The sequence below is a fragment of the Lonchura striata genome, chromosome 16 (assembly GCF_046129695.1).
Source record: "Lonchura striata isolate bLonStr1 chromosome 16, bLonStr1.mat, whole genome shotgun sequence".
Lineage (NCBI taxonomy): Eukaryota > Metazoa > Chordata > Aves > Passeriformes > Estrildidae > Lonchura > Lonchura striata.
The window spans coordinates 15,744,938-15,762,269 of NC_134618.1; the positions used below are offsets into that span (position 1 = coordinate 15,744,938).

Genomic DNA, 17,332 nt, shown 5'->3' on the forward strand with positions numbered 1-17,332 from the left:
CGCGCCGCCGCGCGCTCCCATTGGCCGGGGCCGCGGCGGGAGCGCGCGCGGAGCGCGGCGCGGGGGCGCGCGCGGGCAGCGCCGGGCCCGGCCCGGCCCGGTCCGGTCCCGGTTCTGGTTCTGGTGCCGGTGCCGGTCCCGGTGCTGGTTCTGGTTCTGGTGCCGCCTCCCCTCCGTCAGTAGGGTCGGGGGGGGGCTCCCTTCCCGCGGGCCGCGGTATCGCCCCGGTGCCCCGCGAGGCTTTGCGGTAGGGCTGGGTGAGGAGCGGGTGTCCCTTCCTTCCCCGGGATGTTTCCTTCCCCGGGGTGTCCCTCCCTTCCCCGCGGTGTCCCTTCCCTTCGGTGTCCGTCCTTTCCTTCCCCGGGGGTGTCCCTTCCTTCCCTGGGTGTCCCTTCCCTTCGGTGTCCCTTCTTCCCTGCGGTGTCCCTCCCTCCTTGCGGTGTCCCTTCCCTGGGGTGTCCGTCCCTTTTTTCCCGGGGGTGTCCCTTCCCCGGGTGTCCCTCCCCGGGGTGTCCCTTCCCCCGGTGACCCTTGCTCCCTCGCCGCACCCAGCCGTCCCGCCGCCGCCGGCGGGAGCCTTTATCCCGGAGGAGAGCGGGCCGGCGGAACCCTTTGTTCCCCAAACCATCCCACCCTGCGGCTGTGCCTGTCCCGGGGTGACAGGTCCCCCAGCCCGGGGTGACTCTCCTGTTCTCCGCAGGGCGACCATGGCGGCGTTTTGGCAGCAGCGGGGCCGGCGGCAGGAGAGCGGCGGGCTGGGCGCTGTCCTCGACGGGCTGGGCAGCGTGTTCGATGTGCTGCTGGCCAACGCCAGGCTGGTGCTGGGCGTCAGCGGCGCGGCCGTGCTGGCCATCGCCACGCTGGCTGTCAAGAGGGTAAGGCTGGGTCTGGGAATAGAGCACCAGGAGATGCTCAGGAGGGCTGGGTTGGTTCCAGTGTGGTGGGGCAAGATGTGTCCCAAATTCTTTATGTTCTCTCCTGAGCTGGTTCCTTGCACGTGGCACAAATGCCACGGGTGCTGGAAGCAGTGCCGTGGACATGGAGCTGCCTGCTTCCATCCTGTGGGACCATGTATGCATGTTCTGTTTGCCTGGAGCATTTTGCATACAGTATCCCATCCCAAAAGGCACCTGGGACCTAAATTGTATTTGGGAATCTGTTTTCCATGTAAAACCTGCAGGAAGATGATGTGCACACTCATGGCCCCCAAAACTGGGTGTTTTTCTGAGCAGAAGCCTTGAGTGGGGCTGTCGCCTCACCTGTAATTCATGGAAAACAAAGATAACATCTTGTCCTCTTGGCTTTTCCTTCCCTCCAGCTGATCGACCGAGCCACCAGCCCTCGGGATGAGGGCGACCCCAAAGCTGAGCAGAAATCCCTGGAGGAGAGCTGGCAGGACTTGGCATTGATCAAGACAACACCAAAACCCCCCAAGAAGCAGAGAAGGGAAGATCTCAGTGAGCCTCTGCTCTCTCCAGCTCGGCCTCTGGTGCCAGGTGAGGTTCCTGGTGCCCAGGAGGATCACCTTGGTGTGCTCCGGGAGCTCCACGTTATTTTTAGCTCGCTGTCGGAAAGCCGAGCCCACTGAGCCTGCCCTGCTGGGAGGCTCCCAAGCCACGGCCCCTTTTTAGGCAATGCCAGCGGAAACAGGACCTCTGGTGACATCCGGAGTGGCCTGGCAGAGGGTGTTGGGGTTTGTTTCCTCTGGAGCAGCGTTGGCTGTGCTAGTTTTCTGGGTCAGCTGTGCCTGCAGGAAGGTGTGCTCAGGAGCTGCTGCAAACAAAGGCTGCCTTGTCCAGCTGCCCATGGAGATGGAGCTTTTCCAAGTGGGAAACTGGCCCAGTTCAGTCCAGGGCATGTCCTGAGATAATGGACCCAGAGCAGGATTGTCTGTAGGATCCTCATGCGAGGGGCAGGCACTGATCTCTCTGGTGACCACTGACAGGACATGAGGGAACAGCAGCAGCTGTGTCAGGGAGGGTTTAGGTTGGATATTAGGAAAAAGATTCTTCCCCCAGAGGGTGCTGGGCACTGCCCAGGCTCCCCAGGGAATGGTTGTGCCCCCAAGGCTGCCAGAGCTGCAGGAGCATTTGGACACTGCTCTCAGGCACAGGGTGGGATTGTTGGGGTGTCTGTGCAGGGCCAGGAGTTGGACTGGATGATTTTCGTGGGTCCTTTCCAACTCAGTGTATTCTGTGGTTCTCTGACCCTGGCAGCAAGTCCCTTGCCTGGTTCCCATCTCTGGCTGAGGAGTGAGGCTGGGAACAGCCAGATTTGGGGTTGGTTTGGGCTCTGCATGGCTGAGAAGTGCTGTTAACATCAGTGAGCTCAATGGGGGCCCTTGCTGAGGTCGGTGTCACCTCCAGAGGGGTGGGCTGAGAGCTGGGCACCCAACTCATGCCTTCCCCTCTGCTGCTGAGGCTTTCAGATGATGTGCTCAGAGCTGTGACTTCTCCTTTCCCTTCCCACAGATCCCAGGGGCTTCTCTGCCTCTCTGGGGGCTCCTCAGGTCAAGCCCAGCCCCCTGCGCTGTCTCACGCTGCAGGAGAAGCTCCTCTCACACAGCAGCCAGCTGGCCGTGCCCGAGATCCAAGTGTCCCTCGTCCCACAGCTGGCCAGGAGCATCTGCACCCAGCTGCAGAACTTCCTGAGGAGCAAGTGCCCGGAGCTGCCCTTTGGCCGCCTCTTCCTCAGCGGAGCCCTGCTCGATGGCCTCGAGGTCCTGGCAGCTGACCACATCCACCTCATGCTCCCGGTGGTCCTCGACGCCGGGCTCTGGAGCCTCATCTCGGGAGAGGACACCGTGGTGAGGAGCCCCCAGTACTGGATGATCAAGAGGATCGATCTGGGCTACTTCCCTCGTGGGTGCAGCCCCTGGGACAGGTTCATGGTGGGCCGGTACCTCTCGTCCAGCGTGATCAACGAGACCCTCCACAAGCTGCTGGTGGCCTCCATCAACTGGCCTGCCATCGGTGGCCTGCTGGGCTGTGCCATCCACCCTGTGGTGGCCTCCCGGGAGCTGAAGCTGGAAGTCAAACATGATCAGGTTGATCTGAGCATCACCCTCTTCCCAGTGGTGGAAATGGAGGACAAGGTTCTTCTGGCTGTTCCTCCTGAAGGACTGGTGGAAAACCTCTGGCTGGAGAGTTTTTACAGGGCGGAGGTCTCGAGGGTGAAGGAGCTGGACGCTGGTGACGCCGGGGCTCGGCAGCTCTGCCTGCGCATCCTCAACAGCATCTGCAAGAGCCAGCCCAGCCTGCACAAACTGGGGGGCAGCCCCATGGCCCATGTCATCCTGCACCTCAGTGACACTGCTGTGGACTGGGCAGAGGAGAGCCTTGCTGACAGGTTCCAGCAGCTGCTTGAGGAGCTGGTGGCTTCCCTGGAGAAAGGAGTCCTGCCTTGCTATTTCAACCCCAAAATCAACCTGTTCTCCAGGCTGTTGGAAGAGGAAATTGATGAGATGGGCTTTGTGCTCTACAGGGCCATATCTGAGCCAGAGGTCCTGCTGAAGTGACCGGTGTGTTGGGAGCTCCTGAACGTGGGGGGGTTGCTCCCTGCCTGCTGCTCCCCGCTGTGAGGGCTGTGATGCTTCTAGTTGACTAGTCAGTAAGAGGCAAAGTTCTTGCACTTTATGAGGAAAAAACCGGTTTCCTGTGTGAATAAAGCGTGCCTGAGCAGAGGTGGGTGCTGGCAGAAGGAGCCTTGGGCTCAGAGGCTCTGCTGAACCCGGGCTGAGGGCAGCCCACGCCACACGTGTGAGTTCTGTCTGCTGGGAGCCCAGTGAAGCATGTTTGGTCTCTGGCTCCCAGTGTCTTCTGCCTATCCCAGCTGTCAGGTTGCCCCTCAGGCTCTGAGAGTAGCTGGAGAGGAGCAGCCCCTTCCTGCTGCTGTGTCCTGCAGAGCCCTCAGGTGCCACGTCCTGGGCTGGTCCTGTCACCAGCACCCTGCGTGGCCTCGCTGTGCCAGCACTTGGGGCAGGGGGAGCCTCACCCACCCGCAGGATTTTGCCAATCCCAAATAAACCCTGTGGATGAGCTGGGTGCTGGGTGGTACAGCCATAGCAAATGGGGGATGGGGGTTATTCCTTGGAAACCCTTCCAGAAGGGGCAAGCTCAGCCCTACCTCTTTGTTCTGACAGTGTTGATGCTGCCCCGAAGAAGGGGCCCTTGTCCCATGCAGTGTTTTCCTGGAAGATGTCCTGAAAAGGAGCTGCTGGCTCTGGGGAAGCTCCTGGTTTTTCAGCTGGAGGCTGCAGCAGGGCTGTTTCCCCTCCCCAGTGGGTGGGTGGCTGCCAGTGTCTGTCTGCAGGTACCTGTCCCCTCCCAGTCTGTCTGGTCACCTTTTCACACTTGTATTGCTGCTGTCTTGAGGTCCTTTTGCCCTGCAGCCCCACGGAATGGGGTGGGGAAGCAGGGTAGGAATGATGTTGTGAGCAGAGTGCTTGCAAGAACTGAAGCGGTTTATGCTTTTTATTAAGAAGATATATTTTGTTTGGGTATTTTGTTGTTTTCTTTTCCTTTGAGTGGCTGCTAGTAGGGTTTGGTCTGGCTCTAGTCCCAGAGAAAAGCAATTTATTCTTATATTTAATGGGAAGAGCTGGTTTTGCACGCGGGTGGAGCTGGAGTAATTCTGTGGACTTCACTGTGAGCAGCTGTTGTGGTTTAGTTTTCTTTACAGCTATCATCTTGTTTATGGGAGGAAAAAAACCTGCTTTTCCTCCCAGTCTGACAATTCCTTTGTTCCTCCAAACCACTTCCCAGGTGTTATGATGAGAATAAACCTTCCCTGTGCACACTGGTTCTCTGGTGTCAGCTCTCCTTTGTCTCTTTCCCCTGCTAAGGGTTGAAATGACTCCCAGCTGTGTGGCCTTCCTGGGAACCACCTAAGGTGTGTCCCTGCTGCCTGGAGAGCTTGGTGATGGTCAGATCCCACCCTGCAAAGTCTTCCTCCTCCTCTTCCAAAGCCGTGGACCCACAGAGTGCCTGGCTGCAGTGTGGGAGCTGTCTGGGCACTGACCTTGTACCGCTGACAGGGCTCTGCTGAGCGTTGAGCAGGGTGTGACTCCTCAAGCTGGTCCAGGCTGATCCACCAGCAGGGTTTTAACCTGCTCCCTGTGTCCTGCACAGCTGCTTCCCACTGCTGCTGCCATTCCAAGGTGGCTGGCCAGGCTGCTGCCCTGCCTTGGCTCAGTGGCTGCATTCCAAAGCCCTGTAATGCTGTTATTTTAGCCCAGGCTGTGTATTTTTAGGCCCCGGCTGTTAATGGTGGGAGTGAGGGCTACAGGGAAATGCAACCCAAATTCTCCTGACTTTCTGCATGGATTTAGGCCTGGTAGCAATGGACTGCTGCAGGGTTTCTGGCTCTCTTTCTGGCCTGTGCTGCTGTGGGCTCTGCTTCCAAGTGCTCCAGCCCATCCCTGCTCAGTGCTGACCCCAGGAACTGCTCCGTGCCCAGGGGCAGGACCCTGAGCAGCCCTGGAGCTCCTGGCAGCAGAGCACACGGGAATCCTGCAGCTCTCCCTCCTTTGATCAATAGAGGAAACCCCAACAGAGAGGGGAGAGGCAGCCTGGCTTCCCAGGGAGTTCAGTCTGAACTCAGAACAGGGAAAACAGAACTTCTCTTCAGCTCAGCCAGCTCTGTCTGTCTGTCCCAAGTCAGCAGATGCAGCTGGTGAGATAAAAACCACTTTTCCCATCTCTTTGTAGCTCACTTCTAAATTGCTGTGGGGAGTTTCTGCCAAGAAAGCTCCTCTATTGTTCCAGTGGTTGGAAAGAGCAAGATTTGGCTGGATGCTTTTACAGTAGAAGCTTCACTATTTTATGTAGGAGGAAAATTAGGCAGATTTAAGGTGTCACTGCATCAAATTTAAAATTTAAATAATATTTTAATAAGAAACTCAGTGGTTTGACAAAAATAACTTTCATCAGCTAGCAGCATCACAAAGGCATGTCTCCAGGTTTGAGGAAGAACCTGCCTTCAAATTCAGGAACCATCTAAAATGAGGGCTTTTCCTGAGCACTGCAGCTGAGCTTCTCCCAGGGCTCAGATCCAGCTCCTCTGCACCTGACCCTCCTTCACTGGCAGGAACAACCCAGGTAAGGGTGACAAAAAAGGGGAATGTTGCTCAGGTAACATCAACTGAGAAGGGAACTTAAATTCCACACTGTGGAAAGCCAGGGACTGAGCAGAGCTTGGCAGCCCTGGTGTCTGTCCTGGTGGCCCTGATCCAGCTCTTCCCTGTGTGGAAAGGCCAAGAACAGCCACCAGGATGGTGCAGGGGGATGTTGCAGTGCAGTTTCCTCCACAGCTTCCAAGTGCTTCCTTGAAATGTTCAGAGTTTCCCAATCTGCTCAGCAGAAGAGCAGCTGGAAACAAAAATTGGTAGTGGAACCACTTTTTCAAGCTGGTTGAACCCTTCCTGAAACAAATGGCATGCCTTGGCAGGAGCAGCCTGCAACCAGCCCCTCCAAAAAGCACTCAAGGGACTTGTTCCCAGAGTCCAGTTCCTTGTGGCTCCTGCAGAGCTGACAAGCCTGGTCCTTGCAGGCTCTCAGAGGTCCATCCCAGCTCAGTGGTTCTGAGGGCAGGTTTTCCTTGTGTGCCCAGGCTGGTGGCAAATGCTGCAGGTCCGTGGCTTCTTGGCAGCAGATGCTGAGAGATTGCCTGGTCTCTTGGCCTTGCTTCCCAACCCTCTGGAGAATCCATTGCTGCCAAAGTGGTTCAAAGAGTCATCTCCAGAAGGGCCTAGAGATAAACAAGCTGAATTTAAGGATCTTTGAAAACATGAATAGGTGAGAAACACAAGGTAAGTTCAAAATAGATCAAAGATTCTCAGATTATTCCTGAACCTGCATTGCTTCAAACTTGTCTGAACAGTGAAGTGTTACCCATTTGTCTTGCAGCATTAGAGACATGTGGGAGCAGCACAGGGGAAGCAGCTAATCTGCCTGCTTGCATGCTCTGCTCTGCAGCTGAAGCAGAGAAGAACTTGGCAGAGAAGAACTTGGGGTTTAAGTAGTTTAGAAAACTCGATTTTACCCCTTTAGGCCCAAATGTCTGAGGAGGAGGATCTCTCACAGACCACATCTTCCCCTCTGTACCTGGATATGTCTCTTTTTGTCAGTTCTCTCTCTTTTGCACTCTTGTTTTGTCATTATTTTTTTTTTCAGAATCTTTCCACACAGTTTCATCTCTGATCAAAGCTCCAGAATGATTTGCCCTTTCCCTGTACCCCTAAACTAAGGCAGAGGTAGAAGCACAGTTTCCCTGCCATGCCAGGTGGGTTTGAATGTCTGCAGAGAGGGACACTCTATCACCTCCCTGGGCAGTTGTTCCAGAGCTCTGCCACCCTTAAGGTAAGTAAGTTCTTCCTCATGTAGAGGTCAAACTTCTTGTGTTTTAGTTTCTGGCCATTGCTCCTCATCCTGTCACTGGGCACCACCAAAAAAAGCCTGGCACCACCCTTCCCTGAGATATTCACATGCATTAATGAGATCCCCTGTCAGTCTTCTCTTCTCTAGACTAAACAGGCCCAGCCCCCTCAGTCTTTCACCATCTTTGTGGCCTCCACGGGACCCTGTCCAGCAGCTCCTTGTTTTGCTGAGCTCAAGAACAGCCTGCAGCCCTGGCGTGTGCCCCCAGCCCGGCCGTACCTGGTGCCACGTTCTCATCTGCCCACTGGAAGAAGCCGCACTGCTGCTCCCGGGGCTTGGGGCAGGTGTGGAACTGCCGCCCCTTGTTGGGCCCGTCCTTCTGCACGGTGCGCGTCACCGCGGGCTGCTCGCACCGGCACACCGCGCCGCCTCCGGCCTCCGAGCTGCTGCTGCTGCTGCCCAAGGGCTCCCTCCCTCCTCCTGCCCGCTGCAATCCCGCTGGGGCTCTTCCAGCAGTGGGCTGGAGCGGCGTGGAGCTGCCTCTGTCCTGCTCGTCAGCCCAGAGGAAGAAGTTGCAGGTGCTGGAGCTGCACTTGTAGAACTGGCGGCCCTTGTTGGGGCCGTCCTTGCGCACGGTCAGCAGCAGCGCCTCGCTCCCACAGTTGCACACCACAGCGTTCCCGTCGTCTGGAGCAGCTGGAGGAGCAGCCCTGGGGGTCCTGGAGGAGTTGATGGAGAGCAGGTGTCCCCGTGCCAGGTTTGAGGCCCCCCTGGCTTGCCTGGTCTCACTGCTGGCTCTGTTCAGGGAGTGGTTGGCCTGCAGGTGATGCCCTGGCTGGGAGGTGGATGACGCAGGCTGGGATGATCTGTGCAAGTACTTGAGGTCTAAAAGCTCTTTCAGCATCTCATCACAGCCTCCAATGCAGCCAACGAACTCCAAGGGCATCACAGGGGGAACGCTGCCTTTCTTGAATTTAAACTTCAGTCTGCAAGGAAAGGAAGAGTCAAAGCCTGCCAGTTTCTCATCAACAGACCACAATTTATACTTGAACTTCTATTTATTCTTTTGATTCTGCTATATGGAGGAGTTTCCCCAACCCCTCTTCTTTTCACCCCCAAGCCAAGTGCTGCTCTAGCTTTCCAAGACTGGGATGGAAAATGGTTGCCCAGCCTAGCTCATGGAAGTCTCTGCCCCACTGTCCAACAAGGGATAACTAGCACGACCTACCTGTGAACTGGATGGGGTTGACACACATCACAGATGCTCTCATCCCTGGTCACATCCACCACAAAATCAGGGAACCAGACTGCAGTTTTACAGGCTGGATAGCCCATGCAGCTGAGGTAGAACCTGCCGAGGGACAAAGGCACTGGATGAGGAAGATGCAAACTCCATGGGGACTTGGGGATCCATTCTCATGTCTTCTCAGCCATCAGAAATTGTCAAAACTGCAACTTTTCAAGGGAAATGCCTACTTGAAAAGACTTTCAGCTGAGTCCACACAGCTCATGTAACTGGTGGAGTCAGCAAGCTGCAGCCCAAGTTTTCCAAGCTTTTACCAAAGGAGGTAAACAAAAGCCTGGAGAACCACAAACCAACACAGGAGGCTACAAGAGGGAAGGCCACCAACCCGCCATTCTTCCTGGTCTTCAGCACCATGTCACTGTTGCACTGGGGACATTTCCGAACAGAAACGGGCGTTGCTGGGTACACCTCATCCTGCTCTGAAATTTCTGCAGCTTCTCCCAGATACTGAGCCAGGGCCTGGTCCAATCTGTAAAGAAATGAGCAGAGCATCCTGGGTGTTTCTGCAAAGAGCAATCAGGTGCTGCAGTGACTCAGAGCCCGCTGCCCCCACACAGCCCCTCTGAGCTTCTCCACGAGCACGTTGACTCAGCACCACACTTCTGCAACAGGAAAGGTGTGGGTACAACACCAGAGGTCAGTGCATGTTGCCATCCCCAAATTTAATCTTCACTGCTCATCCTAGTTTAAACCCTTAGCTGGGAGGAATTCCTGACAGTCTGCCAGGCTTTGAGTCATCCTTTTCCAAGCAAATACCAACACACAGAGGCAGAGCTCCAGGGAAACAGTGTGACAGGATCCCCCACTCCAGGCAGAGCCCCAGAACAGCACCTCCCAGCAAAACAAAGCAAAAGGAAGAGGGCAAAGACAGTACTCACTTGTTGGCTCTGGCCACAGCTTCAATGAAGACTTGCTTGTACTTCTGGACCTGCTGCTGCAACACTACAGATTTGTCTTTCTTCCCCTCACAGATCAGTTTTAGATCGGCCTCCAGCTCAGCTCGAAGGTCAGGCTTGGACATCTCGTAGCCCATGGAATCATAGCCTGGGGAATATGTGGAATGGTAAGTGAAAGGAAGGAGCAAGAAAGGACTCTGCCATCTTTGTGAGGGCTCTCCCCTCACCTTCCACCAGCCCCATGCCCAGCTGGCCGGGCAGGAAGCGCTGATCCGCCGTAAGCCCCACGTACATCCGAGTCTTGATCGTCTCGATGTGCTCGGCGTGGGTGGCATCAGTCCCTGGAAGCAGAGAGATGTCAGTCAAATCAGCAGCCAAGAAGTGATTTCCCCTATACCCAGGGACAAGGACACAACTTATGGTGAGGAGCAGCACTGCCCTCGTGCCCTGCTGGCACTGAGGCCAGCAAGGTGCTGGTGGCACACCCTGAATCCAAGATTTCCCATTTCCCTGGGTACTGGAAGAACTCTGCAGGCTCTTGAGGATGTTTGGACTTTGCCCTTTGTATCCCTTTTTTCTGCACATTGAAGTAATTTCTTATCTGCAGCAACATTTGGAGAATTCCCTGGAGAGAATTCCCTGTGCCAAGAGCAAGAGGCCATGCTGCCCAATACTGACCAATGCCATGTTTTTCCATGAGAGCAATGAGATCTGCTTCTGTGAGGAGCAAGGGAGGACTGGTTTCCCCATCCACCATCTCCACTGTGGTGGGCTGAAAGCGGGACCCTTTGTGATACAGCGGGATAACCTGAAGGGAAGGAGAATCTCTTTGCAACTGCTTCCTGGTCTGTTCACTCAGGACAAAGGCTCTGAGTCAAACAGCCAGAAATGGTCAAAAGCTGTTGTGCAGAGAGGTCTGAAGTTGGCAGTGAAGTGCTACTTTAGCCTCTCCCACTTACGTTACTCTAGGGGATTACCTTATCACTCCACTTGTCATAAGGATACACTTCCAGGTAATTTCTGGCCAGGATCATGAGTCCTTGAGCAATGAATTGCTCGTTGGCAATGTCAATCTCCACAGTTGTCTCCTGTCCTTTGGCATCTTGAGAACAGCAAGCCAAGAAGTGGCGCACGATGAATTCGTAGAGTCTCTGCTCATTGCCCTGAGATCAAACAGTGAGAAGGGTGAGTGTCCTCCCAGGTTAACAAGGTATTAAAACATCAGTGGGATCTCGGGTGAGGATTTTGTGCTAATGACCATGTTAATATTTTATCAAGCAACACAACCCATCCAGTTCCCTCTGGTTACACCCACCTGCAGGTTGCTGGCGTATTTTGTGGGGTGAATGGGAGGGTGAGCCTGATCGGATTTGGTTCCACTCCGAGGGGTTGGCCCACCCTGATCCAAAATCCTCTGTGCAAACCCTCCCCAGTTTGGGTCCTGTGTTTGCTGTTCTACCAAGGCAGAGAGGTTCAGCTCCTTGGGGAAAATGTTGGTCTCGGTTCGAGGGTAACTAATGAACCTTAGGAAGAAAGACAGGAGAGCACTTTGAGAGTTGCCCCAAGATGCTTCCCATTTTGAACAACAGGCCATTTAGTTTTAAAATAATTAAGTTTACCAAGCCAAGTCTTGCTTTCTTACCCTTTAGTATAGAGTTTTTCTGCTATTGTCATTGTTTCCTTTGCATTTATTTTCAGTTTGCGGGAAGCCAATTTTTCCAGTTCCTGCATTGGGAAGAGCCAGAAAACCCAGAAGTATTAGTGGATAATTCAAAGCAGGGAGTAAAACATCTGTTCCAAGCTCTTTTCAGAAAAACCCTTCCCAGAGTTCAAACATACCACAGTGTCCAGGGGCAGGGGCCTCCATTTGCTCTTTGGCTTGCTCACAACATCAACAACAGTTGCTACTGGATCCTAAACAGAGTAAGCAAAACCCACATATCCTTTAGGAGTTTACGCAAACTGCTCTTTAAAAGCCTTGAACAAGACAGATACAGGGAATGTTTGGCTGAATCTGGATTATGCAACTCTTTACAAGCTTTCCTACCTCCATACACATCTGGTAAAGGACCAGGCACGCTGTGTGATTGAAGAGCCGGTTCCTCTTCCAGTTGAAGACCACGCTGCCGTCCTCATGGTCGTGGGTCACTGTATGGACAACAGAGCTGGCTGATGGAGGAGCCACACAATGGAAATACCACAAAGGAACTTGGAAACCTTCCAGCTCTGCTCACTGCTCGTGGCAGAGGAAGAGGAAATCATCTCTGGATGATTTTTGTGTTTTTGTGTCAGTTGCTCCAATGTTTTCCCTTTTTATCTACATCAAACCCTGGAAGATGGAGCTCAGGATTGTGTTTCCCCAAACATACCTTTAATTTTGTAGAAGGCTTCAGGAACAAAGGCCTGGATGGCTTTAAAGCGTTCAACTACAAATCCCAGTGTTGGGAACTGGCAGCTGCCATAGCTGATCAGCTGATCTGCTAAAATATCAGGGAAGATCTTCCGCAGCCTCAGAGTCTGGAATCTGGTGAAGGCAGCACCTGAAGAAACAAAATGGGCACCACAACTGAATACAACAATGTTGAATGATTATCCCAGTACTTCAGATCTTTTTAATATTCTGAGCATTAATTTTACTTTGTTTAATACTCAGTTGAAGAGCCTGTCAGTGCTGCATGAGCTACAAATTTAATATTTGCTTCAAGGAGAAATTTCCTTTTTTTCAGAAGTAATTTCTTCGCAGAACAGGCATTTAAACATTGGAATGGACTGCCCAGGGAGGTGGTGGAGACACCATCCCTGGAGATGTTCAAGAAAGAACTGGATGTGGCATTCAGTGCTCTGGTCTGGTTTACAAAGAGGGGATCACTGGTTGGACTCGATCTTGGGAGTTGATGATTCTCTGATTCAAAGAGCACACTTCCAGTAAAACACAAGATGTCTTTTAGTCATATCTGATCAACAAATCAGGTTTATGAGACTACAGAAGGAATGTCTGCCTCGTGTTGAGGTTCCAGTAAGAGATGTTTACGTGCCTATCCTGAGGTCCAGCTCCTGCCTGACGTTGACGGCGTCGCTGGTTTTTTGGTCGGGCTGGGTGAGGTGCTCGCAGGCTGCTCTGACAGCGTGAGGCGTGATCTCGGAGAAGCGGGCTCGGAAAACCTGCAGGTTTGGCTTCACTGCCAGACACACAGAAGAGAAATCAGAGGGACTCAAACACCAACAGAAAGGAGAAACTAATAAACAGCTACTGAGAGAACGTGCTGTCAGCTTTCCAACAGCTGGATGCATTTCTATCACAGCCACGTGTTTGTTAGAATTAGCCAGCATTTAACCTAGACACACTAAAATTGAGAATTTGCCTCTGCTAAAGGAGTTGTTAGAGCATTAATGGAACTCAGACTGATGGAGATGCTCTACACACCAGCTTTGCACACGTGGATGATCTCAAAGCCAATGTTCTCTCCTTCTCGATCGCAGTCAGTCCAGATCACCAGGGCTTGGCACTGCTGGATTTCTCGTTCAAGGGTTCTCTGAGAGGAGAAAAACACAGGGAGAACATTCCAGGCCACTTGCTCTGTCATTTCATTTCAGAATGACTCACTGAACACAAAATGCAATGTGTATCCATGGAGATGGGTCGTTGCAATAACAATTTGTAATTGTGTGTCTTGAGAGATCAGGCAGCTTTCAAAAGAATTGAGTCATTTATTTACATCTAATTCTGTTAAAAAATTCGGCTTGGAAAAGGTTGTACCACAATCTGTTTTCTAAAAATGTCTTTTTCTGTAGAACTGAGACACTATTATCAATTCCACCTTGTTGGAAAAAACATTTATATTTTTAGCTGTTCCTTCACTGCACTACTTGTACATGAACAAGAGTTTCAGTGCCACAAATGAACAGCATATATAGTCCTAGGAAATGTAGGAGGAATCTGCTAAACTGCAAAAATGTGGATGTTAAGGACAAAGGAAAGATCATCCTTCTGTCTGGGACAGTATTTTTTGAACCAACACCTGGGTTCAGTTTCAAAGTCTTAACCATGATATACCTTGATATCCAGATAATTTTCAGGGCAATACTTCTCAATTTCAGCATCAAAAAGAGCTAAAGGGTTGCAGCTATGCCTGGAAAACAGAGAAAAAATGTGTGTGTGCATCACATAAATTAAACCAGCATTTTTGAGACACTACCTGGTGCTCTCTAAGTACTGGAATTAATGTATTTTATTACAGGCCTTGTTTCAGACAACAGAGAGTTCACATGAAATGCTGAGTAACTTTTAAAAACAACAGAATGAAAAACCAGCCAGAGAAAACAGCAAATCTGGAAGGCAACAAGCAGCTTCTCCTATCTGAAGGCCAGAGTACAAAAGGAGGTAAGGCAGAGAAAGCACCTTGCTTCCCAGAACAGCTCCTAGCTGAACAAAGAACACAAAACTATCCCATTTTGGAATCAGTTTAATTCCCTGTGTCTGAAGACAGGAATTTGAAACAATATTTTGGCTATTTTCTATAAAATTTGGAAGTCATCACCTTGCTCTGAGTCAGAGTCCCTCCCTGCCCCTTTGCTTTTGAGCATCCCAAGGATGTGTCAGGGAGATTCTTGCAGTGTCAAGGGTGAGAACAGGAGGTGACAAACCCCTCCTGTGAGGGCCAGGAGGTGACAGAGCCCTTCCCCTTCCCGCCAGGAGCACGAGGTACCAACCATTTGCGAAATGGCATGACAAAATCATGAGCCAGTAAATGTCCTGACACAGATGTCATCACCATGGTAACGTTCTGCAAGAGACACAGCAAGGAAATGAGGGCACATCACTCACCAAAAACTACCCACAGCCCCAAAATCTCCCTTTAGTTCTCAATTTAAATGATTAGTGACACCTTTCTGCTGTTAATCCCAGAGTGGTTTGGTTTGGGAGGGACCTTAAAGCCCATCCAGGGCACCTCCCACTGTCCCAGGTTGCTCCAAGCCCCATCCATCCTGACCTGGAACACTTCCAGGGATGGAGCAACCAAAATAAATACATCCTAACAAGCTCTATCCATGGCCTTATCCTCAACTTTTGTAGGAAGCTCCCCATTCTAAACAGCAACGTTATTTTTGACTGGCATAAAACCAGGAAGTTAAAAGATTTAGAGCAACAAACAGGTGGTTGAGCCAAGAAAACATCTGACATTTTCTCATCTTTGGGCAGAACATCCCTATGGCTGGAGCCATGTTTTGTAACTCCTGACAAATGGCTTTTATTAATTAGTATATTTACTTCATTAATCCAGCAGCAGAGGGAGAGAAAACTCTTACCTGGCCAAACATGTGGTAGTCATATTCATAGATTTTGTTGAACTTGGAAAACCCTTCTCTCTGGAAAGAAAAGGAGAATTCCTGAGTTTCTGGCTTTTAGCTGGACACCAATTTTTAATATTTTTAATTATTTTTTTTTTAACAGGAAACAAATCCATCCTGCCCCACTTTGTCCACACTGGGATGGAGCACAAGAGGCACATGGCAAAGGAAAACCAGCTACTGGAGCTAATGGGAATTGCAGCAAGGGGATGGAAATCTCCTGTATCATTTATGGAGACACTGAAATGGTGATTTCCAAGGTAAGAGTATTTTAAACCATTCCTGAAGGTGGTTCTAGGGTTATCTCCCCATGAATAATGAGGAACTGATTTATTTAATGGGGATAATATTCAGAAACTCCTGACAAACTCCTATCTTTTTCCAATTGGCAAGTAGTGTCCCCAAGGCTACCTCCCACCTAACTGCGACTCATGGAAATTTCTAGATTGTGTATTTACTGCTTTTTTTACAGAAGCAGGATGATGTTTGATTGGGACTGTCAGCACCCAGGTTCTCAATAACACCTTCTATTCAGATAAAGGAGTTTGGAGCCACATGGGGGTCAGCTTCTTTTCCCAGGTGACAAGATGAGAGGGAACAGCCTCAGGCTGTCCCAGGGAAGGTTTAGGCTGGACATCAGGAAGAATTTAATCATGGAAAGGGTTATCAAGCATTGCAAGTGCCCAGGGAAGTGGTGGAGTCACCACCCCTGGAGGTGTTGAAGGAACCAACTGGATGTGGCACTCAGTGCTCTGGTCTGAGTGCCAAGGTGGGGATCACAGGTTGGACTCGATAATCTCAGAGGTCTTTTCCAACCTCAGTGACTCTCTGATTCTGCTCTAGTAGCACCTTAGTTTGGAAATTCCTTAGTTTTGAAACAGCTAGTGATTATGCAAACTGTTACCCGAGCAGCAGAGAGCAGAAATCTTTGAATTTTTCTTCTCCAAACCACAGCCCGTTTTTGCTTTATTTGGTGACCTCCAGTAAACCCCTGACACTTCCTGATGCTGCAGACGTGGTGCTTTTAGACAGGGAAATGGATGGTGGCAGTTTCTGAAGCCCTTGTCATACACTGCTAATCCAGGAAGGACTGGGGGAACCCTCACCATGGGAAGGCAGCCTGGGCAGAGGGAGCCGAGCTCCCACTGGATTTAACCCACAAGGATCTGAGACTCCCAAAGACATTTGAGCAAGTGATGTTTGTGCACAGAACATTTTTGTACCCTCGTGTGTTCAGAGATAAAAAAAAATGACAAGTGTGCTGATGTGAAGCATCCATGCCGAGCTCTGCCGAGAGTGCTGGGGCTGCCACACACCACACAGACCCTCCCCACCCCTGTCTCCGTGCGGCAGGGAGGAGCACGATGTGGGCTGTTCCTACCCGCCGCATCCTGCTGTTGGAGAGCAGCTCGGCGATGCCCCGGGCAGCATCGTTCTTCTCGGCCACGCACAGGACCTTGCGGATCCTCTGCAGCGCCAAGTCCTCCGCGGCCCGCGAGAAGCAGCGCCAGGGCTGGGGCAGCATCCTGGCCCCGCTGAGCAGCCGCACGTTCAGGTTCATCACAGGAGCTGAGGCCAGGCCATGCTGCTGCTCCGCCTCCTGGCATGGAGAGATCGCCGGTGTCACCGGGAGGCTCAGGGCAGCCCCTCGGGGATGGAGAAGGGGTCACGGTGCTCCGGGCATAGCTGTCGGGGGGATCCTGCAGCCTGGCCCTCGGCCCTCTCCTGCCCTGCTGGGGCTGGGGCTGCCCTATCCCCCAGGGCCGGGGCAGCGCAGCCCCCTCACCACCCTAGATCCCCCTTGGGCACTCCTTTACCCAGGACAGCCCCTTCCCCACCCCAGATATCCCCCTCGGGCTGTCCCTTATCCAGTGCAGCCCCCTCACCACCCCAGATATCTCCCTTGGGCTGTCCCTTACCCAGGCAGCCCCTTCCCCACCCTAGATCCCCCTCGGGCTGTCCCTTATCTAGGGCAGCCCCTTCCCCACCCCAGACCCCCCTCAGCCTGTCCCTTATCTAGGGCAGCCCCTTCCCCACCCCAGACCCCCCCTCAGGCTGTCCCTTATCCAGGGCTTTCCCTATCCTTTCGCCCTTTTCTCCTCCGTCCCGCCCTCACCACCCGCGCTCACCTCCCGCGCTCCGCCGCCGCTCCCCGTCACCGTCACGTCCTGCCGTAAAGCGCAGCCGCGGCGGCGGCACGGAACTACAACTCCCGAGATGCTCCGCGGCGCCACAGAGCGTCCCCTCCTGCCGCCGCTCTGCCTCGGCTTTCCCCCCTTTCCCGCCGCCGCCGGGCCCGTCCCGGGATCGGCAACGACAAAGGGCGACGGCGGTAAATATAAACAACGCCAGCTGAGGAAGAGGAGGAGGAGGCGGCGGTGGCGTCGCTTCCTGCCGGCGGGGTC

The 17,332-nt window shown here is 52.8% G+C and overlaps 2 protein-coding genes across 3 annotated transcripts; one reads left to right on the forward strand and one right to left on the reverse strand.

The window, feature by feature from the left end:
- Positions 1–152: 152 nt before the first annotated feature.
- MIEF2 (mitochondrial elongation factor 2) lies at positions 153–4,800 on the forward strand. Of its 2 annotated transcripts, none has more exons than XM_021550088.3 (4): positions 153–247; positions 701–875; positions 1,319–1,496; positions 2,472–4,800. In XM_021550088.3, the coding sequence occupies exons 2-4, from the start codon at positions 708–710 to the stop codon at positions 3,515–3,517; spliced, it is 1,392 nt and encodes a 463-aa protein (XP_021405763.2). In that variant the 5' UTR covers positions 153–247; positions 701–707; the 3' UTR covers positions 3,518–4,800. The 2 variants fall into 2 exon arrangements, with proteins under 2 accessions (XP_021405763.2, XP_021405771.2); XM_021550096.3 differs by having other exon boundaries at positions 180–257.
- Positions 4,801–5,854: 1,054 nt separating this feature from the next.
- Positions 5,855–17,128, reverse strand: TOP3A (DNA topoisomerase III alpha). The gene is made up of 20 exons (XM_021550056.3): positions 17,057–17,128; positions 16,309–16,527; positions 14,886–14,945; positions 14,289–14,362; positions 13,633–13,708; positions 13,003–13,111; positions 12,614–12,757; positions 11,948–12,118; positions 11,626–11,726; positions 11,418–11,492; positions 11,221–11,303; positions 10,894–11,101; positions 10,556–10,741; positions 10,257–10,386; positions 9,806–9,919; positions 9,561–9,726; positions 9,008–9,151; positions 8,605–8,727; positions 7,656–8,362; positions 5,855–6,747 (listed from the first exon to the last, which is right to left on the reverse strand). Exons 2-20 carry the CDS (start codon positions 16,486–16,488, stop codon positions 6,572–6,574), a joined length of 3,027 nt encoding a protein of 1,008 aa, XP_021405731.3. The 5' UTR covers positions 16,489–16,527; positions 17,057–17,128; the 3' UTR covers positions 5,855–6,571.
- Between the last annotated feature and the right edge of the window lie 204 nt (positions 17,129–17,332).